Consider the following 26,194-nt stretch of genomic DNA (forward strand, 5'->3'; position numbering starts at 1 on the left):
ACAAACTGGGCAGAACTCGGGACAGAAAGCTTCAGATCAGCACACACTGGAATGCAGCATCTCTCCAGTACCTGTGTTTCAGGTACTGGGCTCCTCAGGGCAAGCCTCCAGGTGCTGGAGTGCTTCTCTGCATAGCCACTGCCATGCCCAAACAGCACAGCATGCAGCTCCCCTGCTTTGAAATGCATACATCACTAATCCCTCTCTTAAGGCAAGCAATAAGCCAAGCTCAAAAGGCCAAATACAAACCAAACACGGGCAGGAAGTGCTTGCAGTGCCCAGCAGATCCAGCTGGATGAGGTTCTCTTCCCATCCTCCTCCCCAGATTGCCAAAATGATTAATTTTGAGCTCCAGGAATTTTTAAGGAAGCCTTCATGCGCTGGGCTGCACCTCCCTCCTCATCCACAGCAGCTCAGACACAGACTTTTGCTGCTTTCCAGCCTGTTGCAGTGATTGTTTCCAGGTCAGAGGACGCAGCTGACAGAGCTCAGCTCTGTCCCACTTCGGGCACCAGCGACCACTCTGTGAGAAGGGAGAAGCCAAGCAGCGCTTCCCTGACAACCTCCAGCGCCCACAGCCCTTCCTCCCTTCCCTGAGAAAGGAAGAGGCAACCAAAGGAGGAGACCCCACAGCTGCTGGGGGGCATTCACAGAGAGGCTCTCTCTGCACAAGCCAAACTCTGCAGCCTCATTCCTCTTCCTCCTCCACAAAACCTGACGCTGCTGAAGGCGTGCTGCAGAGCCCCACGACCAGAAGGCACCTGCCAGAGTTAAAGATGGATCAGGAATTTGTTTGTAGCTGCTCAGATTCCTCTCTGCCACTGACAAGACACTTTTCAGAGGGGGGAAAAATGGGAGATGAACCAAAATGAAGAGCAGCTGAATAAGCAAACCAGGTTTCCAATAGTGCAAAACACTGAGATCAGAACAACTCCCACAGCAAACCAAGACAAAAATAAGCTGCCCAGGGCAGGGGTTTCTCCCCCAGGCTGCACAGCACACTGACCCAAACAAACTCAGGACAGTCTGGGCTGGGAATTCTGAAGCTTCTGCCCCAGTTTGCTCCATTCCCTGGAGCAACCCAACACAACCTTCCTATTTCAGGGCCTCCCAAAAGGAGTCTCACCCTGCGCAGAACCTTTTGTACCAAAGCAGTGCTGGAAACAACCCTGCTCTCACAGAAGCCTGGAGCTCCACTGACAGCAAGCCTTCCCTGAAGACACCCCAGCAGGTGCAGTGAACAGCAAGTCCAAGCCAGTACACACTGGTGCCAGCTCAGCTCTGCTTTAGAAATGGCCTGGAAGCCCTAACACCACAGACACCAACTTCTGCGGCTGGGAAGGTACAGACAGCCTGGTGTGTGGCAACCCTCACCTCAGTGCTCTGCTCCTCATCCATCCCAAAGACATCAGGAACTCACACTCAGCTCCTCCAGGCAGCCCACAGGGCACACTGGGGCAAGATGTGTTTCATAGAGGCACAGAATGGCTTGGGTTGGAAGGGACCTCGGAGATCATCTACTCCAGCCTGGCAGCCACAGGCAGGGACACCTCCCAACCAGACTTGGCTGCTCAGGGCCTCATCCAACCTGACCTTGCTGCATGATCCACAGCAAAACACAAAACTCCTCCCAACAAACCTCCAGACTCCAGAGAGCTTTGCAGCAGAACTGATTTGCAATCCAAACCGCTGATGTCCCAGCACCCTCCTGGCTTCTCCTCTACTTGTTCCCAGCACCTTCCACACCTAAGCAGAAGGCGATTAACAGTCCTGCGGGCTCAGAACCCAAGCCTCAAAAGGTAAAGACACTGAAGAAACTGCAGACAACTTGCCAGGAAAAAATCTTTGCCAGGGAGAAGAGCAGAGGGAATGTCCTGGGAGGAGCAGGTTTGTACCAAGGAGCCCTGCTCCTCTCTTACAGCCAGCCACAGAAGGCTGCACTTCACTTCTCCCATACGCAGCAATCCGAGTTCCGTTTAGCTGCAATCCTGACAGAGATTCCCTAGGGAAGCAGCAAACCCTTCAGAGTTCTCCTCCCAGACTGCTGGAGGAAGCCAGCAGCAGCCAGGACCCTGGCAGGGATGCATCACTGTGGAGGCTCAGTGAGCCCAGGTCAGCAGCAGCAGCTCGGCGGCCTCCACAGCACGGCGCCGCGCCCCGGCGGCCTCCGCAGTGCCGCACAGCACCTCAGGGGCCTCCACAGCACCGCACAGCACCTCAGCGGCCTCCACAGCGCTGCGCTCCAGCAGCCTCCACAGCACCACACAGCACCTCAGCGGCCTCCACAGCGCTGCGCTCCAGCAGCCTCCACAGCACCGCACAGCACCTCAGCGGCCTCCACAGCGCTGCGCCCCAGCAGCCTCCGCAGCGCCGCACAGCACCTCAGTGGCCTCTGCAGCACCGCACAGCACCTCAGCGGCCTCCGCAGCGCCACACAGCACTGCAGCAGCCTCCACAACACAGTGCCCCGGCAGCCTCCACAACACCGCACAGCACTCCGGTGGCCTCCACAACACAGCGCCGCGCCCCAGCGGCCTCCACAGCGCCACACAGCACCTCAGCGGCCTCCGCAGCACTGCGCCCCAGCAGCCTCCACAGCACCGCACAGCACCTCAGCAGCCTCCACAGTGCCACACAGCACCTCAGCGGCCTCCGCAGCACTGCGCCCCAGCGGCCTCCGCAGCACCGCACAGCACCTCAGCAGCCTCCGCAGCACCGCGCCTCGCCCCGGCGGCCTCAGGAAGGGCACAAGCCAGGGACCAAGCCAGAGCAGGCTACAGCAGAATGGAAGAGCAGCCACCCCGCTGCTTCCAGGTGGCAGGAGAAAGCATTCAACAAAGCAGGGATCTGAACCTTCTGCTCTTCCAAGTCTGAATGCAGCAAAATTGCCAGGACAAAGTTTAGTTAGCGACACAAAAACCATTCTTGGGAAGGTACCTTGAAGGCTGCCAGAACATCAGTGTGACATCTGCCAAGCAAAGCCCCAGGAGTTGAACAACTTAACAATGTCACCAACCAGGAGATCAGCACCTCCTGGCACGGGGACAGGACCAGCCCCAGCAGTATTCTCCCCTCTGCTGCTCAGAGCTCCAACGTCACAGCTGATGTGCAACATTCCTGTGCAAAGGCCAAAGCTCTGGGAAGGCTCTGGGAGCAGAAATCCAACCCCTCCTAGGAACCTAAAGAGCAGGAAGCAGCTTCTCCTGCTGGAGCTGCTCTCTGTTTAATTAAAGATGATGCATGGCACCACTGGCACCAATTCCAAGCTACCCAGGGAGCTATTCCACAGTGCCCACTGAGGCTTGGCAGAGGGCTCACAACTCCACAAAAAATTAAACCACCACAAACCACACTTGTGTGAAGTGATGCAGAACCAAGCAGGCATCCAGGAGTCCTCCCAACCAGGAGAAGACTTTCTAAACCAGGCAGAGCTGCCTGGCAATAGCTGAAGGGATCCTCCAGGAAGGCTGCAGAGGGACTTCTCATGAAGGTGTAGAGACAGGCCAAGGGGGGATGGTCTGAAGCTGAGGCAGAGCAGGGTTAGACTGGAGCTGAGGAAGAAGTTCCTCAGTAGGAGGGTGCTGAGACTCTGGAACTCTGCTGTGGATGCCTCCTGCCTGGGGGTGATCAAAGCCAGGTTGGATGAGGCCTTGAGCAGGCCTTGGGGGGCAGGTTGGAACAGATGAGCTCTGAGGTCCCTTCCAAGCTGAGCCATTCTGGGATTCCATGGTTTAAGCCTTTTCACCTGGATCCCACTCCCCCACAGCAGAGCTGAAGCTCTTCCCTTCCACTGCTTGGCAAAAGGCGAAACTTGAGAGGGGCCAAATCCATTTAACCACAAGGTATAAAACAAACTCCCACGTGGTGCTGAGCAGGAGCCACTTCTGCTAAGCAGGGCAACTAATTCCTATAATCTGAGTCAGAGGGAGCTGATTGGTAGGATTCATTGAGGCTGCATCAACAAGGCCATGGAGCAGGACTTCCAACCGTTCCCAGCTACAGCAATTGCTTCAATTACTTCACTGCCTTCACTTTCCCTCCTTTCTTTGCCAGCAGATGGTCACATGGAAGAACTTGTGGAGAGGCAGAGTGGAAAGAAACATGCTATTTAGAAGGACTCCCCCCCCCCCCCCCCAGGCCTCAGAACAAATTAAATCTTTGTAATCAGGGTCCAAAAGGAAGGGGAAAAATAATGTATTTAAAAAGGGGAAAAGAAAAGATAGGGGGAAAGAAAAAAGGAAGCAACCCACAACTGCTCCCATCAGGGGGCAGGACTGGAATCACTTGGGGTTTTGGTCCCCACCATCCAGAAGGATTATTTCAAGGGGCTCACAACAAAGCTGTTCTCGTTGCTGAGAGCAAAAATAACTTTGCTCCATGCACAGCTCACCCTCCCCTGACCGAGGCAGCTGCAGCTCAGGAGCCTGGCTCAGCTGAGTGGCTGAGGGAAAGATTAAATGGCTACATGAAAGCAATGAACTCTCACTCACTTCCTACTGCTTACAACCAAAGAGAGCAGCAAAATCAGGAGCCCAGCATCTCAAAGCCTTCCCTCCAAGGCAGGCCCAGGCTAGCTTGTGCCAACTAAACTTTCAACCTTTCTCCATTTACTTGACCAGGCTTTAACCCAAAGTTTAACTGTTCTGCTCCCAAACCTGCTGAACTCATCTCACACCCAGCTGCTTCCTGTGCATACAGCAAACAGATTCAGAATGCTACAGAAAATACAATTCTCCATCTGTCAAGGAAGGAGCTGTCTGTGAGTGATCTTCCTCACTCCAGGTGCTAATAAACTTGACTTCTGCACCAACTGCTCAGTCAGACTGGCCCAAAGGAGCTCCAATCGGCAGCAGAAGGATCCAGCAACTCAGAAAGGGAACTGTGCTGCCCCTCTGCTACCAGCAGAGCAGCAATGGGCTGGAGGAGCAAGAAAGTCAAATAAAAATGAGAGACCTCCTCCTGAAGGTCAGGGTCTGCTCTGCCAGCAACTTCAGGCACTGCAAACAGAAAGCTCAACCAGAAAAGAACTCTTTTAGCCAGAACCTGCAAACCAGAGCACTCAGGGTTAAACTTGACTCTCAAATCCATTACTTTTGTAAATTACATTTAATCTCCAGTGGGAAGCCAGAAGCTAATGACTTAGTAAAAAAGCACAGGCAGCCTCCATCATTCCCATTTCCATGTGGAATACAACCAGTGCTAATTTCTCCTGCTGTGCTTCTGATTGCCCTCACCCCATTCCCCTCCAGAGCAGCTCAGCACTCACCGGCAGGCTAGAAGGTCTGGACTGAAGATTCAGGTTCATCTCTTCTTGCCCTTTACTGGAAGCCATTGAGGGAGCAGATGATGCCTGGGACCCAAATGAGTCTTGAGATAACTCCTGAAACACCAAAAACCCACAAATGGGAATACAGGAAAGGCTTTGCTGGGATCACTCTGCTGCATTCCCACGTGGGATTGTGTGTGCTGGGTGACACTCGGCCGCAACAGGAAACAGAGCGTTGGAGCCAGCACGTCCACGGCTCTGCAGGACACTCACTGCCCAGCCCCACTGCAGCTCAGAGCTGGGAGCTGAAGGCTAAAACCATGGCAAAAATTCTCTGCCTTTCCCTTATTAGAGATCCTGAAGAGCAGAGACTGTCCTGGGAGACTGCTCACTTAGCTTCTTGATCTTGTAACATCTCAGGCCAGCTCTAAGTCCTTCATTACACAAACAGGGCAGGTCCATTAAAATCTTTAACTTCTCCAACGCTGCCTTTGATGCACTGCAATGGCTCCTGAAAGGTCCCAGCCAGCTTTTCACACAGCTATTAAAATATCATTAAGCCTTGCTGAAAATAAATCAGAGAATCATTGCAGACTGGTCTGGGCCAGAAGAGACCTTAAAGATCAGCCAGTTCCAACCCCCCTGCAGTGAGCAGGGACAGCTCCTACCAGCCCAGGCTGCTCAAGGCCCCATCCAAGCCAGCTTTCACCACTTCCAGGCTTGGAGTCTCCACAGCTTCTCTGGGCAACCTGTCCCAGAGCCTCACCACCCTAATGTCTCATCTCAACCTGGTCTGAAGCCATCACCTCCTGTCTGTCACTTTGGCCTCTACAAAAAGTCCCTTTCAGAGATTAGAAAGAAACCAACACAGTGTCCAGGAAAAAGTGAATGAGTTTGCTTCATGGTTTTAGCTTCAGTTCCAGGCCCTTGCTGCTTGATTCCTCCTCCCTAAAGCCATGTTTCACATTTAAGAGCAAACTCTTCTGTCACCATCTGTGTGTCACTCTGCAAACTCTCTTCTGCTGTTGCACTGAGCCAAGGAGCTCTGGAGGCCACCTGGAGAAACTCCACAGACCACAGCAGGAGAACCATTCCACTAAGAAATCCTTTGGACTGGCACTGCCTGGCAGTGGCACTGCTGTGTCACTGTGACCTTCAGACCTGCAGTGTGAGCCTGGCTTCGCCTCTCACCACCACCACCGAGATCACAGAGTGCTTCTGGTTGGAAAAGACCATTGAGACCACCGAGTCCAACCACCCTGACTCTGCCAAGGCTGGTGCCAAACCACGGCCCTCAGCACCACATCTCTGCCTCTTTTACTCTGCCTGGCTCAGAGCTGTGCATGGAGGGGAGGTGCATCTCACACCCCAGCCCCGTGCACAAGCTCCTCCGTACCCTGCTTGCGCAGCTGGAGGAACTCAGATCCACTTCCAGATCACATCCTGAGGGCAAAGCCAACTGCTGCCGGGCCAGCAAAGCTCTGGCCCTGCCCGTGGGCTGCTGGGGTGAAGCAAAGAGATGCCTGGGCTGGGACGTGCCTGGGAGAGCCACAGCTCCGGCCACGGCACCCAGCCGCCGGGCCCAGAGCAGAGGATCTGCCCAAACCCCTCTCACAAAGGAGGGAAGCAGGCAGCAGGTGACCCACCTGAGGAGGGGGGAAGCGCTGCTGGGAGTAGGCAGCCGCCTGCTGCTGCGGCTGCGCCGGCGGGTAGGAGGACGGCTGCTGGGAGAGCGCCGAGGGAGCTGCCGGCGCCTGCTGCTGCTGCTGGTAGGGAGACTGCGCCTGCTGCTGCGAGTAGGGGGCCTGGCTCTGCGGGTGCTGCGGGGCCGTGGGCTGCTGCTGCTGAGGGTATGGAGTTGGGGACTGCTGATGGGGCGGCTGGGACTGCTGCTGCGAGTAGGCAGGCTGCGACGTCTGAAGCTGTGCAGCTTGAGGCTGAGGCTGCTGCTGCTGCTGATACGAAGGCTGAGAGTGAGGGGTCTGGGATGGAGGCTGCTGAGAGTATGGAGGCTGCTGCTGGGGATGAGGGCTCTGCTGGTTGTAGTATGGGGTCTGGCTTTGCTGCCCATATGCACTGGGGCCCTGCTGTCCATAAGGAGGAATCTGTGGGAGAAGAGGAGAGAGTTAGAGCAGCTGGGGAGGCGTTTTACACACACACAAAGGTTCTGCTCAGCGAAACAACAATCAGAGACCTGTACAAAGCAGCTCCCTGGGAATGCACTGGAAATGCCCCTGCCTGGACACTTCCCAGGCCACAGCACAAGTCACCTGTGCATGGCATCTCTTGGTAGGAATAGAATTTTAACAGACACCATTGCTAAGGTTTTAGAGATCCCTACCCAAGCACCCTTCAGGCTGAGGGACACCGAGAGGGAAGGCTGCTTGCTCCAAGCCTTTAGAATCCTGCAAACAGTCCAGCAGGAGCCACTGAACCACACAGAGTCCAAACTGACCTGGAGTCATTTCCTCTGCAAAGCAGAGCTGTGTCTTTACCAGAATACAGTGGAAGGAACATCTTAGCCTTCCTTGCTGCTTATTTTTCCCTTGAGTCAGTGCTCTGCCATTGCCTCTCTTGGAAGCAGTCATTCCACAGGTCCTTGATCCCACCTGGATCCACAGAGCCTGAAGAAACTCCATGGCACTGGAGCAGCTGCCTGCAAGCTGGCTGGATGTGATCCCACACTTTGTGGCTGCTCTGCCTGCCCTGCTGTAACCAGACCACAGAAGCTGGGGTGCTCTACCTGCTGTGCATATGAGATGCTGCCCATTGTACTTTGCGTCCTGCTTTGCATTCCCATGGGATATCTCTGAGGAGTTTGTGGCCCATATGGCTGTCCTGGGTAGCCATGTCCTTGCTGGGGCCCTGCCTGAGGTCCCTGTTGCTGAGTGTAAGGGTTGTTTCCTCCATAGGGCTGAGGCCTCATCTTCCCCATCTGATCCATCGGGCTTGAAGGCTGCAAAGCAAGCGGAGACACATGAGGCCCACCCAGCTACACAGAGGAACCTCTCCCAGCTCCCCCAGAACCCCAGCAGAACACATCAACAGGTGCAGAGAAGCAGCAGCTCTTTTGTCTCTCCTCAGGTGCTAAATGCCACAGATCCCTCCTGCCCTCCAGCAGGATCCCTGCTGCCCTCTCCAGCCTCTGGCTTCACAAGGCACAAACCCGACCACAAGTTGTCACTTCCCGCTGCCAGGTCTGCCCTGGCCAGAGAACAGCAAAGGAGGGGAGAAGGATCATTAAGCAAGATTAATTATCAGTGTAAGTGGCAGTCTGACATCCTGATACTCCACCACCAGGTAGGTCCAGGCTGCAGATTCCCATGTTCACAGCCAGCCCTGCTCCTAGCACATGGAACACCAGGGGCTGTCCACTTGCACTTCTGCATCTCCATGAGCCCAGCCTGGCGTGGGAGCAGCACTGGGCACTGCTGCAGCCCCTCACAGCACCCAAGGCTGCAGCCCCTCACAGCACCCAAGGCTGCAGCTCCCTTCGGGGTTTTGGATGTGTTTGTTGTATTTTTAACACCTGCTCTGTGCCTTTTGCAGAATGCAGGCTGCCAAAGTCCAGCTCCTGCAGAGGCACACGGCAGGGGGGTGTCAAGAAAGAAATCTGTCAGCCTTGCAAGTCAGCTCCCTGAGTTTCAGGGCAGACAGGATGAGATGAGTGAATAGATGCAGCTTTCCCAGCATCTCCTCAGCTGCACTGCCCCTGCCTGGGGCCACATCAGAGCAGCGACTCCCATTTCCTGGAAAGAGCAAGCACCTCAGAAGGCAGCCTCGGACCCAGGCAGCCTCAGCAGCCCATCCCCACCCCAAAGCAGGACTCTCTTGTAGTGACCTCTAAATGAATCCCAGGCACAGTCCTTAACCTCCATCACTTGGGCTGAATGAGAATCGTTGCCTGATCTCCTGATGACCTAACTAATGTTTTCCACCAGATCTCCATGACAATGGCCTCTCTATTACACCATTCCTTCCTGCCACTAGCCCTGGGGTGGTGTTTGTACAGATCCACCCTCTCTCTCTGGCCGAGATCAGGTGCTTGAGGAGTGGCACTGCAGGCCTGCACAAGCCAACATCCCACAAATCCCACTGGGAACCCCAAGGAATCCCGGAGAGCAGAGCAGTGTTTCAGTTATGTTTGCAGAATCCACCCTTCCTGGGAGGGAAACAACCCTGGGAGCAGTGTGCTCCACTCCAGCAAACCCTGCCCCAGCAGCCAGCACAGCTTGAAGCCCCAACACAGCCCCTGAGAACATTTGTCTGACCAGCTGTCTGCTGCAGCTTGCCTGCCAGCAGCCAGCCCATGCCAAGCAGCAGGGAGCTGGGGAGCAGTGGGGAGTTCGTGGTGGTCCTGCGGGGCAACAGGAGCTGGGCCGCGGCAGGGAGTTTCAGCACAGCAGGGAAGCTCCCTCCCAGTGCCGGTAAGGAAGGGCTACCCAGGCAGCTCCAGCTGGGCTCCCTTAGCACAGCTTCACTTCATGACAGACCCCAGCACTGTGGGGATGGGGGGAACCTCTGGAGCTCACCCATCCAACCCCCCTGCTCCAGCAGGGCATCCACAGCAGCCTGCCCAGGAGCACAACAGCCAGGGGAGGTTGGAATCCCTCCAGAGAAGACTTCACAACATCTCTGGGCCTGCTCCAGCCCTCCAGAATCACCAAGGTTAGAAGAGACCTCAAAGATCATCAAGTCCAGCACCCTTAGAGGAAAATTTTTCCTTAACTTGCATCAAGGTGGCACAGATCAGCTAAGAGCCAGGGCCAGGGCCCCTCCAGCACTGCCGTTCAGCCCTGCACACCCCTGCAGTGAAGCTGTTCACAGCTGGCCATGTGTGTGGCACCAGTGGGCTGCTTCCTAGCAAGGCAGGTTCTAGCTGCCCTGCCATGCTCAGCTGTGCTGCATGTTCCTGTTCCCATCCATACTGACACTAAAGAAGGGAAGTTTCATGGCTCATGTTCAAGCTGCCATAGATGCTGCTATGGATGGGGGCTGCAGGATGCTAACAGAGGCAGAGGCTGCAGGAGCTCAGCAGAGGAAGGCCAGAGAAGCCCTTAGAGCCCTGCACCCCCCAGCACAGGTCATGCACCCCAGGCAGTGTCCATCCAGGGGTCTGTGATGGCTGCAGTCTGAACCCTCAGAGCTCCAGTGGCTTCCCTCCCGCATGGCAGCACCCACGTGGAGCTCTCCTACCCCCTCAGGGCTGCAAATTGTGTTTACATCTTTCCAGCAATTGTCCCTAATGCTTCCAGGAGTCTTGCCCTGGGGCTATCACCTTAGATTAAGGACATCTTTTCCCTCCCCACATCCTCTTCTTTGGCAGGAGAGGTTGCCACCGGCAGTGCTCCCCAGCCCCTAGCTTTTGGTAAGCCAAAGCCCTCTCTCAGCACCCCCTAAACACACAGCACCTTCCTCTTCCACCCGTTTAAGACATCCAAGATCAGACTGGATGTGGCCCTGGGCAGCCTGATCTAGCTGGAGGTGTCCCCTTTGAGGGTCCCTCCCAACCTGTGCCATGTGTGAATCTGTGAAACTTGGGTTCCTGAGGTGGCATTTCAGCATCTTTGGCATGTGCTTCCTCCACAGCCCACTAGCAAGGGCAGCTCCTCAACCACCCTCCCTGTTCAGCTGCCTGGGGTTTTGTTTTTCACAGCCCCCCACAGGCTGCCTCCTCTGCACAGATTGTCTTGCCTGTGGCCACCCCCAAAGCCAACCATATCTCCAGGAAGGAGAGAAGCAAAGTGCAGCTCCACTCCTCCATGGCTCCTCCAGGAAGTGTTACAACTCTTCACAGAAGTGGTTAAGCACCCATGAAAAAAACAGAGGGGAAAGAACAAGGCCCAAACACCACCCCCAGACTGCCAGGAGGTGACCCAGCAGTCACCTTGACCGCTCAGGGCAGGAGTACAGGAGGGGCCTCCATGCCTGCAGCTTTCAGCTGCCACTCTTCCAGGAGGCCTCAGCACACCGAGGATGCTGCAAACAACCCTGAAGATCCTCACTCCAAATTACAGCCTGGCAGATAACGTTCTGTAAACAGCAGGCACGTAAATGCCAATTAATCTCTAATGAAGATATGATTTCCTACGGGCACTCCTGGCTCCTCACGAGCCAACAGCCTAACTCCTGCTCCCTGGGGCTGCCCTGGACACCTCAAAGGCTTCGAGGCACTGCTTCTGCCTTTCAAACCTCCCACTGAGGAGCCACGTCCCTGCCGCCGGAGCCGGGGCCGCTCTCGCCTTAGCAGCGCTGCTCCGGCGCCAAGAGGCTGCCGCCGGGGAGGCCACTTCCATCTCCCACCTCGACCCTCTCAGGTTATTGAGCCCCAGGAAACGAGCAGTCAAGCTGAGCGGCAGCGAGGCAGGGCTGGAGCCGGGAGCCGGGCTGAAGGCTGTGGGGGGAGCAGAGGAGGCAGGGGAGCGCCGCGGCTCCGGCTGCCTCACAAGAACACTTCAGGATAAATAAGGAAATACCAAAGTCTGCCTGCAAAAGGCTGGAGATTCTTCTGTGGGCTGATAGATGGGAAAGCCTTTCAATAGGAAACCACAGGAGTAGATTACTGTGATTACACTTCAAAAGCAAAGGCCCTGCCACAGAGAGACATAATTGAGAGAAAGTGTTGCTCCTTGATCACTGAAGTCCAGACCCCCTGCTTCCACATCCCCGCACTCACAGAAATTGCCTCTATTCTCCCTCCAGGCCCTGACTCTCCGCTGGTTCAGAACACTGCTAACTACCCAAACTTGGCCAAACAGAGTCCTGTCACCAGGCAAACCCTCCCGAGACAGTGATCTGGGGGGGGTGTGATGGAAGTGACCCCAAGCCAATGCTGCAGAGGAACTGCTGAGCTTTCGAGAAAACTCGGAGGGATTTCCAGCCTCAGAGCGAGCCCAAAGCCAGCTCAAACTGCAGGGCTCAGAAGCTCCCCAAAGCAGTGTCAGGGATGTCAGACCCCTAAAAGCAAACAGCACCTGAAGCCCCAGCAAGGCTGCACAGCACCACCACCTCCCCTGACCAAGCAACGAAGCTGCCAAGCAGAGCAGAGGATTCCACAAACTTCCTTGGCCTCTTGAACCAGGAGTTCGGCTGACCTGGAGGGGCCTTGCCTCACGGTCCCTGCAGGCAAAGGAGCAAAGGGAGGAGGCAAATCCCATGCTGGAAGCAGAGGCCAAACCCTCCACAGCCGTACCAGGAACTGTAACTCTGCCTGTCCCCAGCTACCTTATGCTCTGCTGCAGGGGGAGGATCATCACCTGCCGACCCTCCAGCCTCACACCAGCACCACTCCATCACTGGCGGCAGCAGGCGCTGGCCACGACTGTTCTCGGCCGCCCCTCACCCCCGAAAGCCTTAGAAAGGCCAAAGAAATACCCAAGCCAAGCCCTGGGCTCTCACCTTGGCGCTGGGCTCCCTTCCCCAGCAGAGCTGCTGTCCGTTTTCCCGTGCTCAAAAATAATCAAAAGCATTGCTGGCTGCTTAACCGAGAGAAGCCCTAATTGATTCCCACAGTAATTAACCTGCATTTTACCTCGGAGAGTGGTAGTTAAGGAAGCCGGCACTGCTATTTATAACTCATCTCAAATTGAGGGCAGACTGCCTAAAATCTAACACATCCCAGCTGTACTCCTGTTTGAACTGGGGCCAAGGGAATTTTTTAAAGCAATCTTGGCACCGAATGAATGACACCAACAGGCTGAGCTCGTGTGCTCTGTTGTGCTGACGTAGCCGCGGAGGTGGAAGGGGAAGGGGGGGCGGCGAGCCGCGGTCCCTCTCTTCCCAGGCCGCCTCACCGCGCAGGGCCCCGGCCCGGGGCCGCCGGAGCCGCCCCCCGAGCAGCCGCGGCAGGAAGAGGCTTTTCCGGCGGCACGCCCGGGAGCGCCGCGCACATGGCCCCGGCGGAGCCGCGGCAGGCAGCGCCGCCGGTACCGCTCCTGCGCCGCGGCCGCGGCGCTGCCTGCGAGGCCTCGGACCCGCGCCTGCTAACCCAGAACGAGCCGGGAACAGATGGGCAGAGACCCCGGCAGCGAGAGCCCCGCGCCGCGCCGTGCCGTGCCGTGCTATGCCGTGCCGTGCTATGCCGTGCCGTGCCGCGCCGTGCCGCGCCGCATGGCCCCGGCCAGCGCCGCCATTGTCTGCCCGCCCCGGCCCACAAAGAGCGGTGCTGCCCGGCCCCGGCAACACCGAGACTGGCGGCAGCTGCCCACCGGCCACCGAACCCCCACCGGAGCTTGGAGGCCACGGAGCCGAGGCGGTGACTTTCTACAAGGGCTTGCAGAGATGAGAGGGGATGGACTGGAGCCTGAGCAGGGCAGGCTGAGGCAGAGTGGGGAGAGAGTGGCACAGGCTGCCCAGGGAGGCTGCGGATGCCTCCTCCCTGGAGGGGTTCCAGGTTGGATGAGCCCTGGAGCAGCCTGGGCTGGTGGAGGTGTCCCTGCCCACAGCAGCAAGAGCTTAAGCTGCTGGCAACACCGAGCACAGCTCATTGCTGGGACCTGGGCTCCGCTTTCCCTGCCCGTTTCCCAGCACTTTCCACCCTGCTGAGGAACACCACCCCTGGCAGGGCAGCCCGGGGAACCCCCACGTGAGACTCATGGCAAAGGGAGAGTATTCTGTCTTGATCACGAAGCTGCCAGGAGGTTTCAGCTGAGCGTTGTGAAAGGCCACCCCAGGCAGAGGGGAGAGGCTGTCCTGGCTTTTGACACTTCCACCATGTGCCACATCCTCTGGAGCCCCCACGAGCTTGGGCTGCCACGAGAGGCCAAGGCTGGGCCAGGTTTTGGAGGTCCCAACATCCAGCACCATTAGCACACCACATCCACACTGCCTCTGGGGACAAGGGCTTTGACCTCTCACCTCTAAACCCTCTCAGGCTAAACCTCTGCCCTGTTTTCACGGTCAAAGGGCACTGTGAGAGCTACACTGCCTGCAGCACCCAGGCAGCAGGGCTGTGGTGAAGACAAACCCCTTTCTCCAGGCACTCACCATCAGCAGGCTGTGATAGACGTGGCACTGCTTGGGCAGGCAGTGCCAGAACCTGGGGTGCCGAGGATACATCCTGAACAGGAGCTGCCACCGAGGCTCCCAGCCCCCCCCCCCCCAGGTGGGCTGCAAGGGCTCACAGGACTGCAAGGCTGAGGCCCCTGAGTCACCTGCGGCATCTCCCAACCATGGCAACGCTGTGACATCAGCGAGGGAACCCCACAGGCAGGGCCAGTGGGCAACCCCAGGGGCTGCAGCCAGCCCTGCTCCAGCCACAGGTCACTCCCCTGCCCCCGGCTGGCGCTTCAGACGCTTCAGGCCCGTTTGTGTCTGCTCAAACCCCACGCACAAGTGACTCCAGCTCCCCCACACCCAGCCTCGGGAGCTCCAGCTCACAACTGTTCCCCCTGCAGAGCAAACAAGCTTCGTCTTCCAGTGAGGAACTCTTTCATCTGATCTATTTAAGGTGCAACTGCCTGGGCTAAGGTCAATATCCCAGCCTGAACTCTCTGCCTTTTATAGCCTTCTGAAGGGCCAGTGCACTGGGTCACACTCCACTGCCTCTCTTCCTGTGGGGGTCTGCTTTGAAAGACATGGAAGAGGCTGAGGGGAAATGAAGATAAAAAGATCCTCCTGTATGGGTGAGATGGCCCCAGAAGACAGAACACCTTGCAGCCCCATGGTGAGCACTGCACTGAAGCCTCACATGCATCTGGCCAGGACACAAGCAGGGAGCTTTACCAAGAATGGCAGCAGTCTTCACTTCCTTTTTCTCCTTCCCCTCCCTTTTCTAAGCTTGAGAAATCCACCAACTTCCCTCAGCACCAGCAGGCCAAGATGTGAAGCAGTGCTCAGCACCCAGCCTCCAGGCCCAGCCACCACTGCAGCAGTGAAGCAGGTCAGGACCGCTCTGCCTCACCCCCCTGAACCTGGGGTGCCAAGCCACAGGCTGTGGAATTGGTTCAGGGTTCCAAACATCACCCTTTGGAAACTCCCAGGAGAAAGTGATTTTTGTACTCAGGCACTGAAAAATAAAACTCACTCATGCCCACAGATGCTGAGAGCTGAATGCACAACCAGGAGGTGATTCCTCAGCAGCAGCATCACCATCCCCTCAGCATCAGTAGCCAGTGGGGATTCAATTATTGGCTGCCAGATAACTGGGTTTCAGTTCTGCAGCTGGAGGGAGGCTGGATTTCCTTCTGACTTTTCCCAGTAGGTCAGAGTCTGACCCCAGCCACTTTCTATTCCTCTGATCTGCTGCTGTCACACAGACCTCAGAGCAAGGCACGGAAGGAACACTGGACACTGGCTAAACCTCTTCAGCCACCTGCCTCTGAGCAGGAGTTACTTGGGGCTCCTGTGAAGTTCAGCTCAGGAAGCACCTTAAATAATGTTACTCTTTGCACAGAATCCCAGAAGGGCTCAGCTGGAAGGGAGCTCAGAGCTCCTCTGCTCCAACCTCCCCACCATGCCCAGGGACCCCTCTCAGCCAGACTCAGCTGCTCAAGGCCTCATCCAGCCTGGACTGGGAACACCCCTGGAGGGAGGCTTCCACAGCCTCCCTGGGCAACCTGATCCAGAGACTCAGCACCCTCCTGCTGAAGAATTTCCTCCTCAGCTCCAGTCTGACCCTGCTCTGCCTCAGCTTCAAACCATTCCCCTTTGGCCTGGCTCAGACACCCTCATGAAAAGTCCCTCTGCAGCCTTCCTGCAGGATCCCTGCTCTCCTTTGGGAGATTTTCTGTAGATCCAGGATCCAAAGTTCCACCAGTGGAGAAAAGATGAGCAGGTTTGCTCCCAGCAGCCCCAGAGTGAACTCTGCCTCCCTGGCTAAAGACAATTCAGTAATTACCCTATTAACAGTTCCCAGCAAGAGGCCAGTCCACACATCTCAGAGGACTTTCCCAAGCACCACTCTTGCTAATGCTCTTCAGACTGCTTGAAACTGCCCAGAGTCTTGCTTACAGGAGGTATCCTTATGGAAAGAAATCCATCAGAAGGTGGGGAGCTGGTGGAGAGACCAAAGCAGAGCCCCACGCCTCAAACCCTCACTGCCAACACCACACAGGTGCCAGGCCTCCTGCCCAGGCACCAGCAGGGCCCTGGGGATTTGCTGTTTGGGAGGAGCTGGGTGGGAAGCTGCTGAGCCTGGCTGTGTTTTAAACAAAGTGCATTTGTTGATCTCATCTTTCCTTCCCAGCCTGACTTTAAGCCCTCCTTAACAAATTCAACAAATCCAGCTTATCCAGGCACTGGATTACAGCTCCTTTCTTCAGTCAGTTGTTGTCTCTGACACAGGGCCACCCTGCTTATCACACCACATTATGGGAGTCTCTCTCATGACCCTCAATAGAGCATTTCAACCAGCACCCTATCTAAAGACGACACTCAACTGGCTGCCTCAGTGCTCGGGACCTGCTGGAAGGCAGCAGCAGCTCACAGTAGCAGAGGCAGCAAGGTGCTCCCATCAGCAGCTCCTTGCCCTGGACCGGTGAAAAGCTGAAGGACAAAGGACTCAAGCCCAGACTGGTGCTGCAAAGACCCAGCTGGGCTGAGCTGCCAGAGGGGGAAACTCTTCATGCGGTCAAAGGCTGCCCACAGCCAGGCTCTCCCAGCACCCTGTCCTGCTCCAACGCAGGAGCAACACGGGGGCAGGGCCCTCCCGGACAGCTCTGCCCGCAGGCTGTGCAAACAGCAGGAGGGATGCCCAGCACCTCAGGATGAGGCAACAGCAGAGGATTCATTTCCCTCTGCCTCCAGCTCCCTCCTGCCAGCGCAGCTCAGCGCTGACGCCGTGACCAAACCGCGTTTCGAAACCCCACCGCGGCCTCCCTGCAGCGGCTCCGGCCGGCAGGGGGGGAGAGCCCAGGCCGAGTGCCCAGGGCAGGGCTGGCGCTCGGTGCCGGCTGGGTGCCACCCCTGGTCCCTATCTGACGACCCAGCCCAGCCAGGGGCACTCGCTGGGCAAGCAGCTCCCTCTTTATCAAACAGACTCTGCGGTGGGAGCTTCCCCAGCCCCTGCCCCCAGCAGCAGCCCCTGACAAACCCTCACCACAGCCAGCCCAGACGAAGGCAGGCTCAGGATTCTCCTGCAGTAGCTGCAGAGGAGTGCAGCTGCCAGGCACGGCCCCGGCAGGCCCTGCAGCCTGCTCCTCAGGTGGGCAAAATGAGCTCTGACACCCCCAGAGCTCACATCTATGGATGAGGAGAGAGAATCTCCTACCCAAAGCCTGAGGGAAGCAGCCGGTCCCTCACCCTCAGAACCCAACCAGCTCACCACAACACTTCCCCAGTGCCACTGTTTGACTCCTCCCAAAACCTAAGCAAGGCCAAGATGCAGAGAACTGCTCCCTGGCTCCACGGGAGCTGATCCCAGGGAACAAGCCCCAGTGGCAAGGAGGTGGTGTCCCTTTAGAGAGGGAAACAAACTTCCTTCCTGCACATTAAAATCAGGCTTCAAGTTTAGCCAACCTCCTACGTCTGGCTCTGCTCAGCTGGAGGCAAGTCAAGGAGATGGTTCAGTGCCTCCTTACAGCCTCCTCATCCCACACTCACACCAGCAGGAGCAAGCAAGCTCTTGCTGCACCACGGCAATGGGACTGGGCCAACAGCAAGCCACAGAAAACACACCAGGAGGAGGAAGGGCTAGGATGGAAGAGCAGAATCCTCCCGAGTGTCAGCACCACCGAAGGGATCTCATCAGGCTGGGAGCAGCTGCTCCACACCGCCAGCAAGCTGCAAAATATTTGCACTGAGCAGCAGAGGAAACCTGAAAGGGCTCCAGCAGCCCTGGGGATGCCTCCAGACAACTGGGACCCTGCAAGCTGCAGCCAGGCAGCTCACTCCCTGCTCCTTGGAAAGCAGCAGCCCTGCTCTCAGGGACTGATGTCTTCCACCACTGCCCACGGCGGAGCTTTCCCAGCCCTTCAGCAGCTGCACTGCAGGAGGCTCTCTGGAGCTCACCTTCCAGAATGAAGTTGGCTTTATCAGTTCATTACAAGCCCTTGCTGCAGAGCTCTGCTGGGTGCTGGTGCACACTCAGGCCTTGCCAGGGCACCTCCAGCACAGCTCCTAGCTCTCTGCAAACTCTTTCTTGCTGGCTCTTCACCCATAGAATGCAGCACTGCAGGTCCCTACCCACCTGTGTCTGTCTGAAAGCTCAACCTGGATTTGAATAGCTTGATTTGAGTATCTGTCTTGATTTACACCACAACAGAACCCTGCAATGGCTCAGGCTGGAAGGGTAGAGCTGCTGGACACCACCTTGTCTCAGCACACCGAGCCTCATCTTGTCCAGAGCAGATGCCTGCTTTAAGAGCTGCATGTTGGGGCCTGTGGTCTCCCCAAGCCACGTTTCAGAAGTCCCAAAGCTCTCCCTTGCTCCTGCAGGAGAGCTGAGTTTACTTGGAAGCAGGCAGAATGCAGCTAAGGGAAGATCAAACCAGCCCAAGAGCTCCTGAGTTTGGCATCAGCCTGTGGAGGAGATGGGCAGCCTCAGGGCAAGGTAGCAGAGAGCTCTCTGCTCCATCACCCTGGCCTCCCAGACCCCGAATTCAAACTCAGAGGTCACTGCTGGACATCACCTCTGCTTCAGGATGGTCAGGCAGCTGCCACTGCCCCGAGCCTCACCCTACCCCAGCCAGGAGCCCTGGGGCAATCATCTGCTAATCACTTCCCAGAGCATCTGAACATGGCCCTGACCTTCCCAGCAGTCTGCACCGGGCTCAGCCCTGCTGTCACCTCGTTAGGAAGCAACTTGGCACTCCTCAGGCCCTGCCCAGCCCTCCTCACCCCGCAGTGCTTCACAGGAGGCATCCAACACGAGGCAGCAAAGCTTTGTCTTGCTCACAGAAGAAAAGTTCCTTCACTTCTCAGCCCAGCAGCTGACAAACTCAGCAGCTATTTCTGTGGAGTTTATGGAACCTTCTCTTATTTTAGCCTTAGAACTCAGCCTTCAAGACTCTGCTTCAGCTCCATGGAACCAAAACTATTTGGAGTTGCAGCAATGACAATTCACCATCTGCAGCGAGCAGGGATGCACCTGGGAGCTCAGAGGCAACCTCCAGCACTCAGCCCCTACCCATCCATCTGCACCCAGAGAGCAGAGCTGCTGCCCTAGCAGAGGAGGAGGCTGGGGCAAGAAACTGGGGGCTGCAGCCAAGCCAGCTCCCAGAGAGCACTGAAGGCACTACCAGAACCTTCAGCAAGCCAACACTGTCACAGAATCACAGCATGGCTCAGGTTGGAAGGGACCTGAGCCTAACCCTGCTCTCCCCTCAGCTTCAGACCATTGCCCCTTGGCCTGTCTCCAGACACCCTCAGGAAAAGTTCCTCTGCAGCCTTCCTGCAGGATCCCTTCAGCTACTGGAAGGCAGCTCTAAGGTCCCCCCCAGACTCTTCTCCAGGCTGAGCACCCCCAGCTCCCTCAGCCTGTGCTCACAGCAGAGCTGCTCCAGCCCTTGGATCAGCTCTGTGGCCTCCTCTGACTCTCTCCAGCAGCTCTGTGTCCTTCTCCTGCTGGGGACACCGGAGCTGGAGGCAGTACCCAAGGTGGGGTCTCACCAGAGCTGTGTTTCAGTTTCACTGCAGGTGGCAAGCCCCAGAGGAATCCCAGCCCCACACTGAGCAGGGTCCCTCTCACTGAAGAGCAGCAACAATCCTTTCTTTGCAGCCCATTTGCAGCCCACCAGCCCTTGGCTGGGGATCTCTGCAGCCTGGGTCCGGTGCCCCACGCTCGCTGCCTCCCTCGGGCTTGTTTCACCTGCACCCAGACAAGGCCAGCTTGCCTTGGAAGCTGAGTGAAGGTGGGGAGCTGCTCAGCAAGTTCAAAGCAGAGTGTGCTGGCAGCTGCTGAGCAGATACAAACCATCACCACTGTGCCAGTGCCACGGGGGGAGGAGGAACAGCCAACGCTGCGAAGCCTTCCCCGCTCCCAGGAGCAGGTAGAACAAGAACTGGAAGCCAGCTCAGCGAGGAGAGGATGAGCCATGGCTGCAGCCTGGCAGCAGGGACAGCTCACAGCAGTTTACTGCCACTTACAGAGTGACCAAAGTCAAGCTGAGCACGTGGTGCCCACGCAGTGCCCTGGCACCCTGCACTCCCCTGGCACCCTGCTCCAGCCACGGAGCTGCCCCTGGGGCTCCGCAGCAGCTCCCCAGGAGCTCCCCATGCCACCTGCCCCAGCAGCTCCTGGCCTGGAGAAGCAGGAGGGAGGCAAAGGGTTAAGGGCCGAGGCAGAGCTGGAAGCCAAGGGGCTCTGGATTGCTGGGGGACCTTTCATACAGCACTAATCACCTCATCTGATTTCCATTCCTGACACCGAATCAGCACAGAGCTTTTCAAAGGGAATCTTGTCCTAGATTGCAAGGTAATCAATCACAATTAACGTGGACACAAGCTCTGCAAGGCTGCCATGAGCTGAGCAGGAGGCCAGAGAAGGCACTTCAGCAGTACCCTTAAAGCACAGCCTGCCAGGGGCAGTCCTTTGGGCTCTCCTGCACAGCCAGCAAGAGGCAGCCAGGGGCTCTGCTGCCTCTCCAGAGCTGGAGCTGAGGAACTGCTCCCTGTGCCGTTTCTGCTGTGAGCCCTCACCCAGCACAGGCACTGCCTCAAAGGCACAGAACCACAGACTGGTTGGAAGGGACCTCTGGAAATCACCCAGCCCAACCCCACTGCCAGAGAAGGATCCCCCAGGGCAGGTCACACACAACACATCCAGGCTGGAAAGCCTCCAGAGGAGACTCCAACCACCTCTCTGGGCAGGCTGCTCCAGGGCCCTGCACCCACACAGTGAGGAAGCTTCTCCTCCTGCTAGGTGCTCTTCTGCAGAGCCAAGTGTCCCAGCTGTAACTCCTGTCCTGAGCCCCCAGCTGGAGCATGTCCCTGGGTTTTGAGCTGCAGCTCTGAGCACCTGCTGGGAGGCTTTGCCATGCCCCCAGCTGCAGGGTGGCTTCGGCTCCTGCTGCCTCCTTGCTGGGCTGTCCCCACAAGCTGACAGACAAGGAGGGACTTGGGTACCCAAATGCTTCCTGTCACAGCACTGCCCAATTACCACAATTCACAGCTCCATAAATGGCCAAATCTGTTCCAGGCAGCAGCTGCCCTAACAGTGGATCCAAAGCACTGCAGCCACCACAAGCCCTCCACCCAAGAGCAAGCAAGGAGGAGGCCACAAAGATGATCCCAGGGCTGGAGCAGCTCTGCTGAGAGCCCAGGCTGAGGGAGCTGGGGCTGTGCAGCCTGGAGGAGAGAAGGCTCTGGAGGGACCCTGGAGCTGCCTTCCAGCACCTGAAGGGATCCTGCAGGAAGGCTGCAGAGAGACTTCTCATGAGGGTGTCTGGAGCCAGGACAAGGGAGAACAGCTTGGAGCTGAGACAGCAGGGTTGGACTGGAGCTGAGGAAGTTGTTCTTCTGTAGGAGGGTGCTGAGACTCTGGAACTTTGTGGTGGCTGCCTCCTGCCTGGGGGTGTTGAGGACCAGGCTGGATGAGGCCTTGAGCAGCTGAGCCTAGCGGAGAGGTGTCCCTGGGCACGGTGGGGAGGTTGGAGCAGAGGAGCTCTGAGGCCCTTTCCCACCTGAGCCCTTCTGGGATTCCATGATTTTGGGGAGGTTTTTTAGTAACAGAAACAAGAACCCCCCAGGCACCCCCCCCCCCCAGGCCCCCAGCATGCCCTGACCACCCCCCCAGCCCTGCAGCCACAGCACAACCAAAGCAGCTTCCTGGCACAGGGGATGCCCCTCAGTAAACTGCCCTTGAGTGGGAGCAGCCCTGCCAGCTCCAGAGTCAGAGAGCTTTCATTCCAGGGCAATTGTAACTGATTCCAGCACTTGCACCCTTCCAACAGAGCTTCTGCAGAGAGCTGGGAACTCTTCCTCAGAGCATTTCACAAGGAGCACATCTGAGGGAGGAGCAGCTCCTCTCTGCCACTGGCTTAATTATTTACCTTGGGTTAATGAACACCAGAGTCCCCTCCTGAGTTTGTACAGGGTGCATAGTCCTACAGCCACTTGGACTTTAAATCCATCATCAGACTCTTATGAAGGATGAAACTCCAGAGAAGCCTCCAGGAAGGATCCCACACAAGTACAGAGGGAGCCTGGTCAGCTCCAGGACCCTGCAGGACAGCCCAAACCCCTCCACACAGCCCCCAGGCAGCAGGGTCCTGCAGCTCCAGGCAGACCTTCTGCCATGTACCACAGGTTTCCAAGCAGGTTACACACACTGCAGCCTCTGCTCCCTGCTCCTAGAGAGCAGCACAAGAGACAGCCAAGATGCTTTCAGCTGGAGGGTTGTCCCTGCTGGCAGGTGCCAAGGGAAGCAGCACTGAACAGACCGAAGCAGCTCCCCGGCTGTGCCTCCTGCTCCTTAGCCCAGGTGCCCATGCTGAAGGCACTGCTCTGGACACAGAGTGTGAGGAAAGCACAAAGCCACTGCCAGCCACTTGACCTGGCCCTGGCAATGCCCTGCTCTGAGGGTGTCCCAGCCCTCAGCCCTGGCTGGGGCAGAGCAGCTCTCCCACCAGGCTCTGGAGCCGCAGCTGTGGCCTCTGCAGGATGTCAAACATTCCTGCTCAGCTATTCACAGGCAAGGTGCCAGAGTGGTGCTGACATCAGAGGGGAAATGGAGATTTTCAGGGTTTCTCTTAGTCAAACCTGAATGAAATTTCCCAAGAGCAGGGGGAGGGAAGTCCTTGCTGCACTCAGGAATCCTCCAGAGGGGAACTCCAGCGTCCTGCAGCCTCCAAGAGTTTATCTTTGAGAGCTGCAGAATCTCTCTGGCTGGGAAGCCAACACTACCCGAGTCTGACACTGGGGACCACTGACACACTCTCTCCCTTCCAGCCACCTCCAGGGGGTCACCATCACATCCCACCCAGTGCTCTTCTGGGTGCCCACATGGCCAAACACCCCCACGGGGCAAGCCCCCAGCGGCAATCTGCTGCAGGAGCTGCCTCAGGGTCCCCTCCAGCTTCCCTCTCAAACTCTTCCCCATGTCCAACCTTGCAGCTTCCTGGGGCAGCTGGAGCATTTTAATTATCCAGGAGGAGATAAAAAGAGAGGGAGGGGGGAAGCAAAGCAAAGGTGAGAAGCAATTTGTCCTTGCAAGAGGTTCAGCTGTCCCCAGGCAGCCCCAGGAGCGATGCCATGCTGGGGGCTGCAGGCAAGGCCAGCAGCTGGAGTGCAGCAGAGGCTCTGTCCCTTGTTTACAAGCTGGTTTTTCATGGCAATGTCACAGGAATCAGCACAGCAGCTCTTCACCTCCCCTCCCCCAGCCCCCCAGAAGATGCCTTCACCATGTGTACAGAATTAACTCCTTTGTTTTCTCCTCCCCACTTCTGTTCCTTCCCCCCCAACCCAACCAAGAACATCAGAACTGAGCCCCCAGCTCCAGAGATCATTTTGCTCTGAACACAGAGAGCACAAAGATTATTTGCTGAGCAACTCTGGAGCAGCTTTGGTTCAGTTTCTCTCTCACTGTGGAGCATCCTCTACACCCTGCCACAGAAAGCTCATGCCCACACTGTGTAAATACTTACTGAGCTGTCACTTCCACTCAGAAACACTCCAGCAGCACCACCCTGGCAAACCTGGAAGTGCTTCTCCTGATGGAGTCCAAAAAAAGCCCCAAACCCTCCCAAAATGCTCAGGCTGCAGAACCCAGCTGCTGAGTCCTGACCCTGGCAGTGCAGGGACACAGCAGAGGAGTTAAGAAATGGGACCCCCTCCCTCATCCCTGTGTTAACACAAATCAGCATCTGCTGAAGACACCACAGGAACTGCTAACACATGCCATGAGCTCAGTCCTGAGAGCAGCAGCTCCTCCTGTTCCAGCCCTGCTGCCTCCCTTCTAGGAGGCTCTGAGGGCAGGCCTGGCTGCTGCTCCTCTGAGCACACACCTCCATGGAAGGGTCTTAACAACACATCCAGCTCCAGCCCTGTCCCAGGGAGGAAAGCTGCTCTCAGCACTTAGAGCACAGGATGAGGCTCAGAGAGCCATGCTGCTCTCTCCTCCCTGTCCCAGCCCTGATGCCTCCCCTTGGCAAGCTCCCACACCAGCACCTCAGCTGCTTCCGATGACAAAGTCACTGGAAGGAGCCAAGACCTCAGTTCCTTCTCTCTCTGCACCCCAGGGCAAGGCCAAAAAGTGCCTGAAACCCAGCTTAGAACCCAAGGCCTCACATTCCTCCTGGGCACACCAGGGCAAGACGAAAGGGAGCCTGAAACCCAACTTCTGCACAACTTCAGCCCCAAGAACAGCAAAGACACTGAGAGAGTCGAGATGGCATCAGAGTGCTGATTGGAATCCCCCTGGACTCAGCTTCAACACAGCAATGCTCCTCCTGAGCCCAGAGAGAGCACACAGAGCCTCTCCTCAGCAGCCCAACCCCTCTGCTTTTGCAGCCCCTAAAAGCAGAACAAAAAGGCACCAGAACCCCTCTCCACTCACCCAGGCACAGGGACCCAGAGGGACATGCAGCAGCTCTGGCCCAGCCTGGCAAAGCAAAGAGCTTTCTCCCTCCAGTCCCTCCTGCCACTCACTCCTAGCTGGAGATGTACAGCTTTGGCCAGCAGACATCCAGGAGTTTTACCAGGGCAGATAAATTAAAGGCTGAGCCTCTGACACCAGCACACAGCAGAGAAACTTCCACAGGGCTTCTCAAAACCATTGCTCCCCCTGCCCAGAACGACATTTCCTCTCTCCCCCCCAGAACAAAGGGGCAGAGGTCATTCTGCATTCTTGCTGTGCTTTGAAGGCCCTTGCAGAAAGAAAAAGCAAGCACCAGCAATGCCAAATACCAACAAGGTTATCTTTGTCATGCCCCCCTCCCCCCCCGCTGCCTGCCCTCAGCTTCTGCCCTGCTACTGCTGCTCCTCGAGAGCCTGAGGCATTCTTGGCAGGCCCTGGGCAGTGGCACACTGCTGAGCTGCTCCCCAGAGCCACCCAGCACACAGGGGGTGCAATGTAAACAAGAACTCAAAACCCACTGGGGAGAGAATTTCAGCCACCCCCAAACTGCCAAGGGCCTCCAGTGCTCTCGTTACCCAGGTCCCAGCTCAGCAGGTGAGGAACTGCATCTGTGAGCTGCTGGAGCAGCTCTGGCAAGAGGAGGAAGCAAAACAGTGGAGAAGTCCCAGAAGCACAGAATGCATCTGGATGAGACCTGCAAGGCCACCCAGCCCAGCCTGGGGAGGGGAGGTAAGAGACACAACAGCTGCACTGCTCAGCCTGCTCTTGGGCATCAGCTTCTCCCTGCTGGGGTCCTCATGCAGGTGTCAGGGAAGGCTCTCACAAGGCTCTCCTGCAGCAGCCCTGGGACGTGCTGCTCTCTGCTGAGTGTTCTCAAGGCCCAGGCATCCTATGAGAAGGCTGCAGAGGGACTTTTCCTGAGGATGTCTGGAGACAGGACAAGGCTGAGGCAGAGCAGGGTTAGAGGAAGAAGTTCTTCAGGAGGCTGCTGAGACTCTGGATCAGGTTGCCCAGGGAGGCTGTGGAAGCCTCCCCCTGGGGGCCAGGCTGGATGAGGCCTTGAGCAGCTGAGTCTAGTTGAGAGGGGTCCCTGGGCATGGTGGGGAGGTTGGAGCAGATGAGCTCTGAGGTCCCTTCCACCCTGAGCCATTCTGGGACTCTAAGAACACAGCAAGTTAGGAGATCAGCGAGACACAGCCACACAACACAGCTCTGGACTCTCAGCCTTGCCCCTACCCCAGTTTCTGACATCATTTCAGAAGAGGGAAGAAGCTCTGCCTGTCTGTTGAGCAGCTGCTCAGGAAAGAGGAGCTGCAGCAGGTCAAAGGAACTGAGCTGGCCAGGCAGTTTTAAGCAACCAGTAAATATTCCAAGGCAGCCCAAAAGGCTGAGAAATCCAATGCAAACCCTGCAGAGAGCACATTTCTGCCTTGCACCCAGCACCAGGACTGCAGAGACCACCTGCAGAGACCCTG

The 26,194-nt window shown here is 57.0% G+C and overlaps 1 protein-coding gene across 2 annotated transcripts in view; it reads right to left on the reverse strand.

Annotated features, from left to right (window-relative positions):
* The window catches only part of ARID1A (AT-rich interaction domain 1A), a 57,302-nt gene that overhangs the window by 24,965 nt on the left and 6,143 nt on the right, over positions 1-26,194 (reverse strand). For both annotated transcript variants that reach the window (XM_054170340.1, XM_054170339.1), the window contains exons 2-4: positions 8,010-8,222; positions 6,913-7,371; positions 5,267-5,380 (exon numbers count right to left, since the gene is read on the reverse strand). In XM_054170340.1, the coding sequence (XP_054026315.1) occupies positions 5,267-5,380; positions 6,913-7,371; positions 8,010-8,222 (786 nt within the window). The remainder of the gene's footprint in view (positions 1-5,266; positions 5,381-6,912; positions 7,372-8,009; positions 8,223-26,194) is intronic.

The sequence above is a fragment of the Dryobates pubescens genome, chromosome 20 (genome assembly GCF_014839835.1).
Source record: "Dryobates pubescens isolate bDryPub1 chromosome 20, bDryPub1.pri, whole genome shotgun sequence".
NCBI classification, from domain to species: Eukaryota; Metazoa; Chordata; class Aves; order Piciformes; family Picidae; genus Dryobates; species Dryobates pubescens.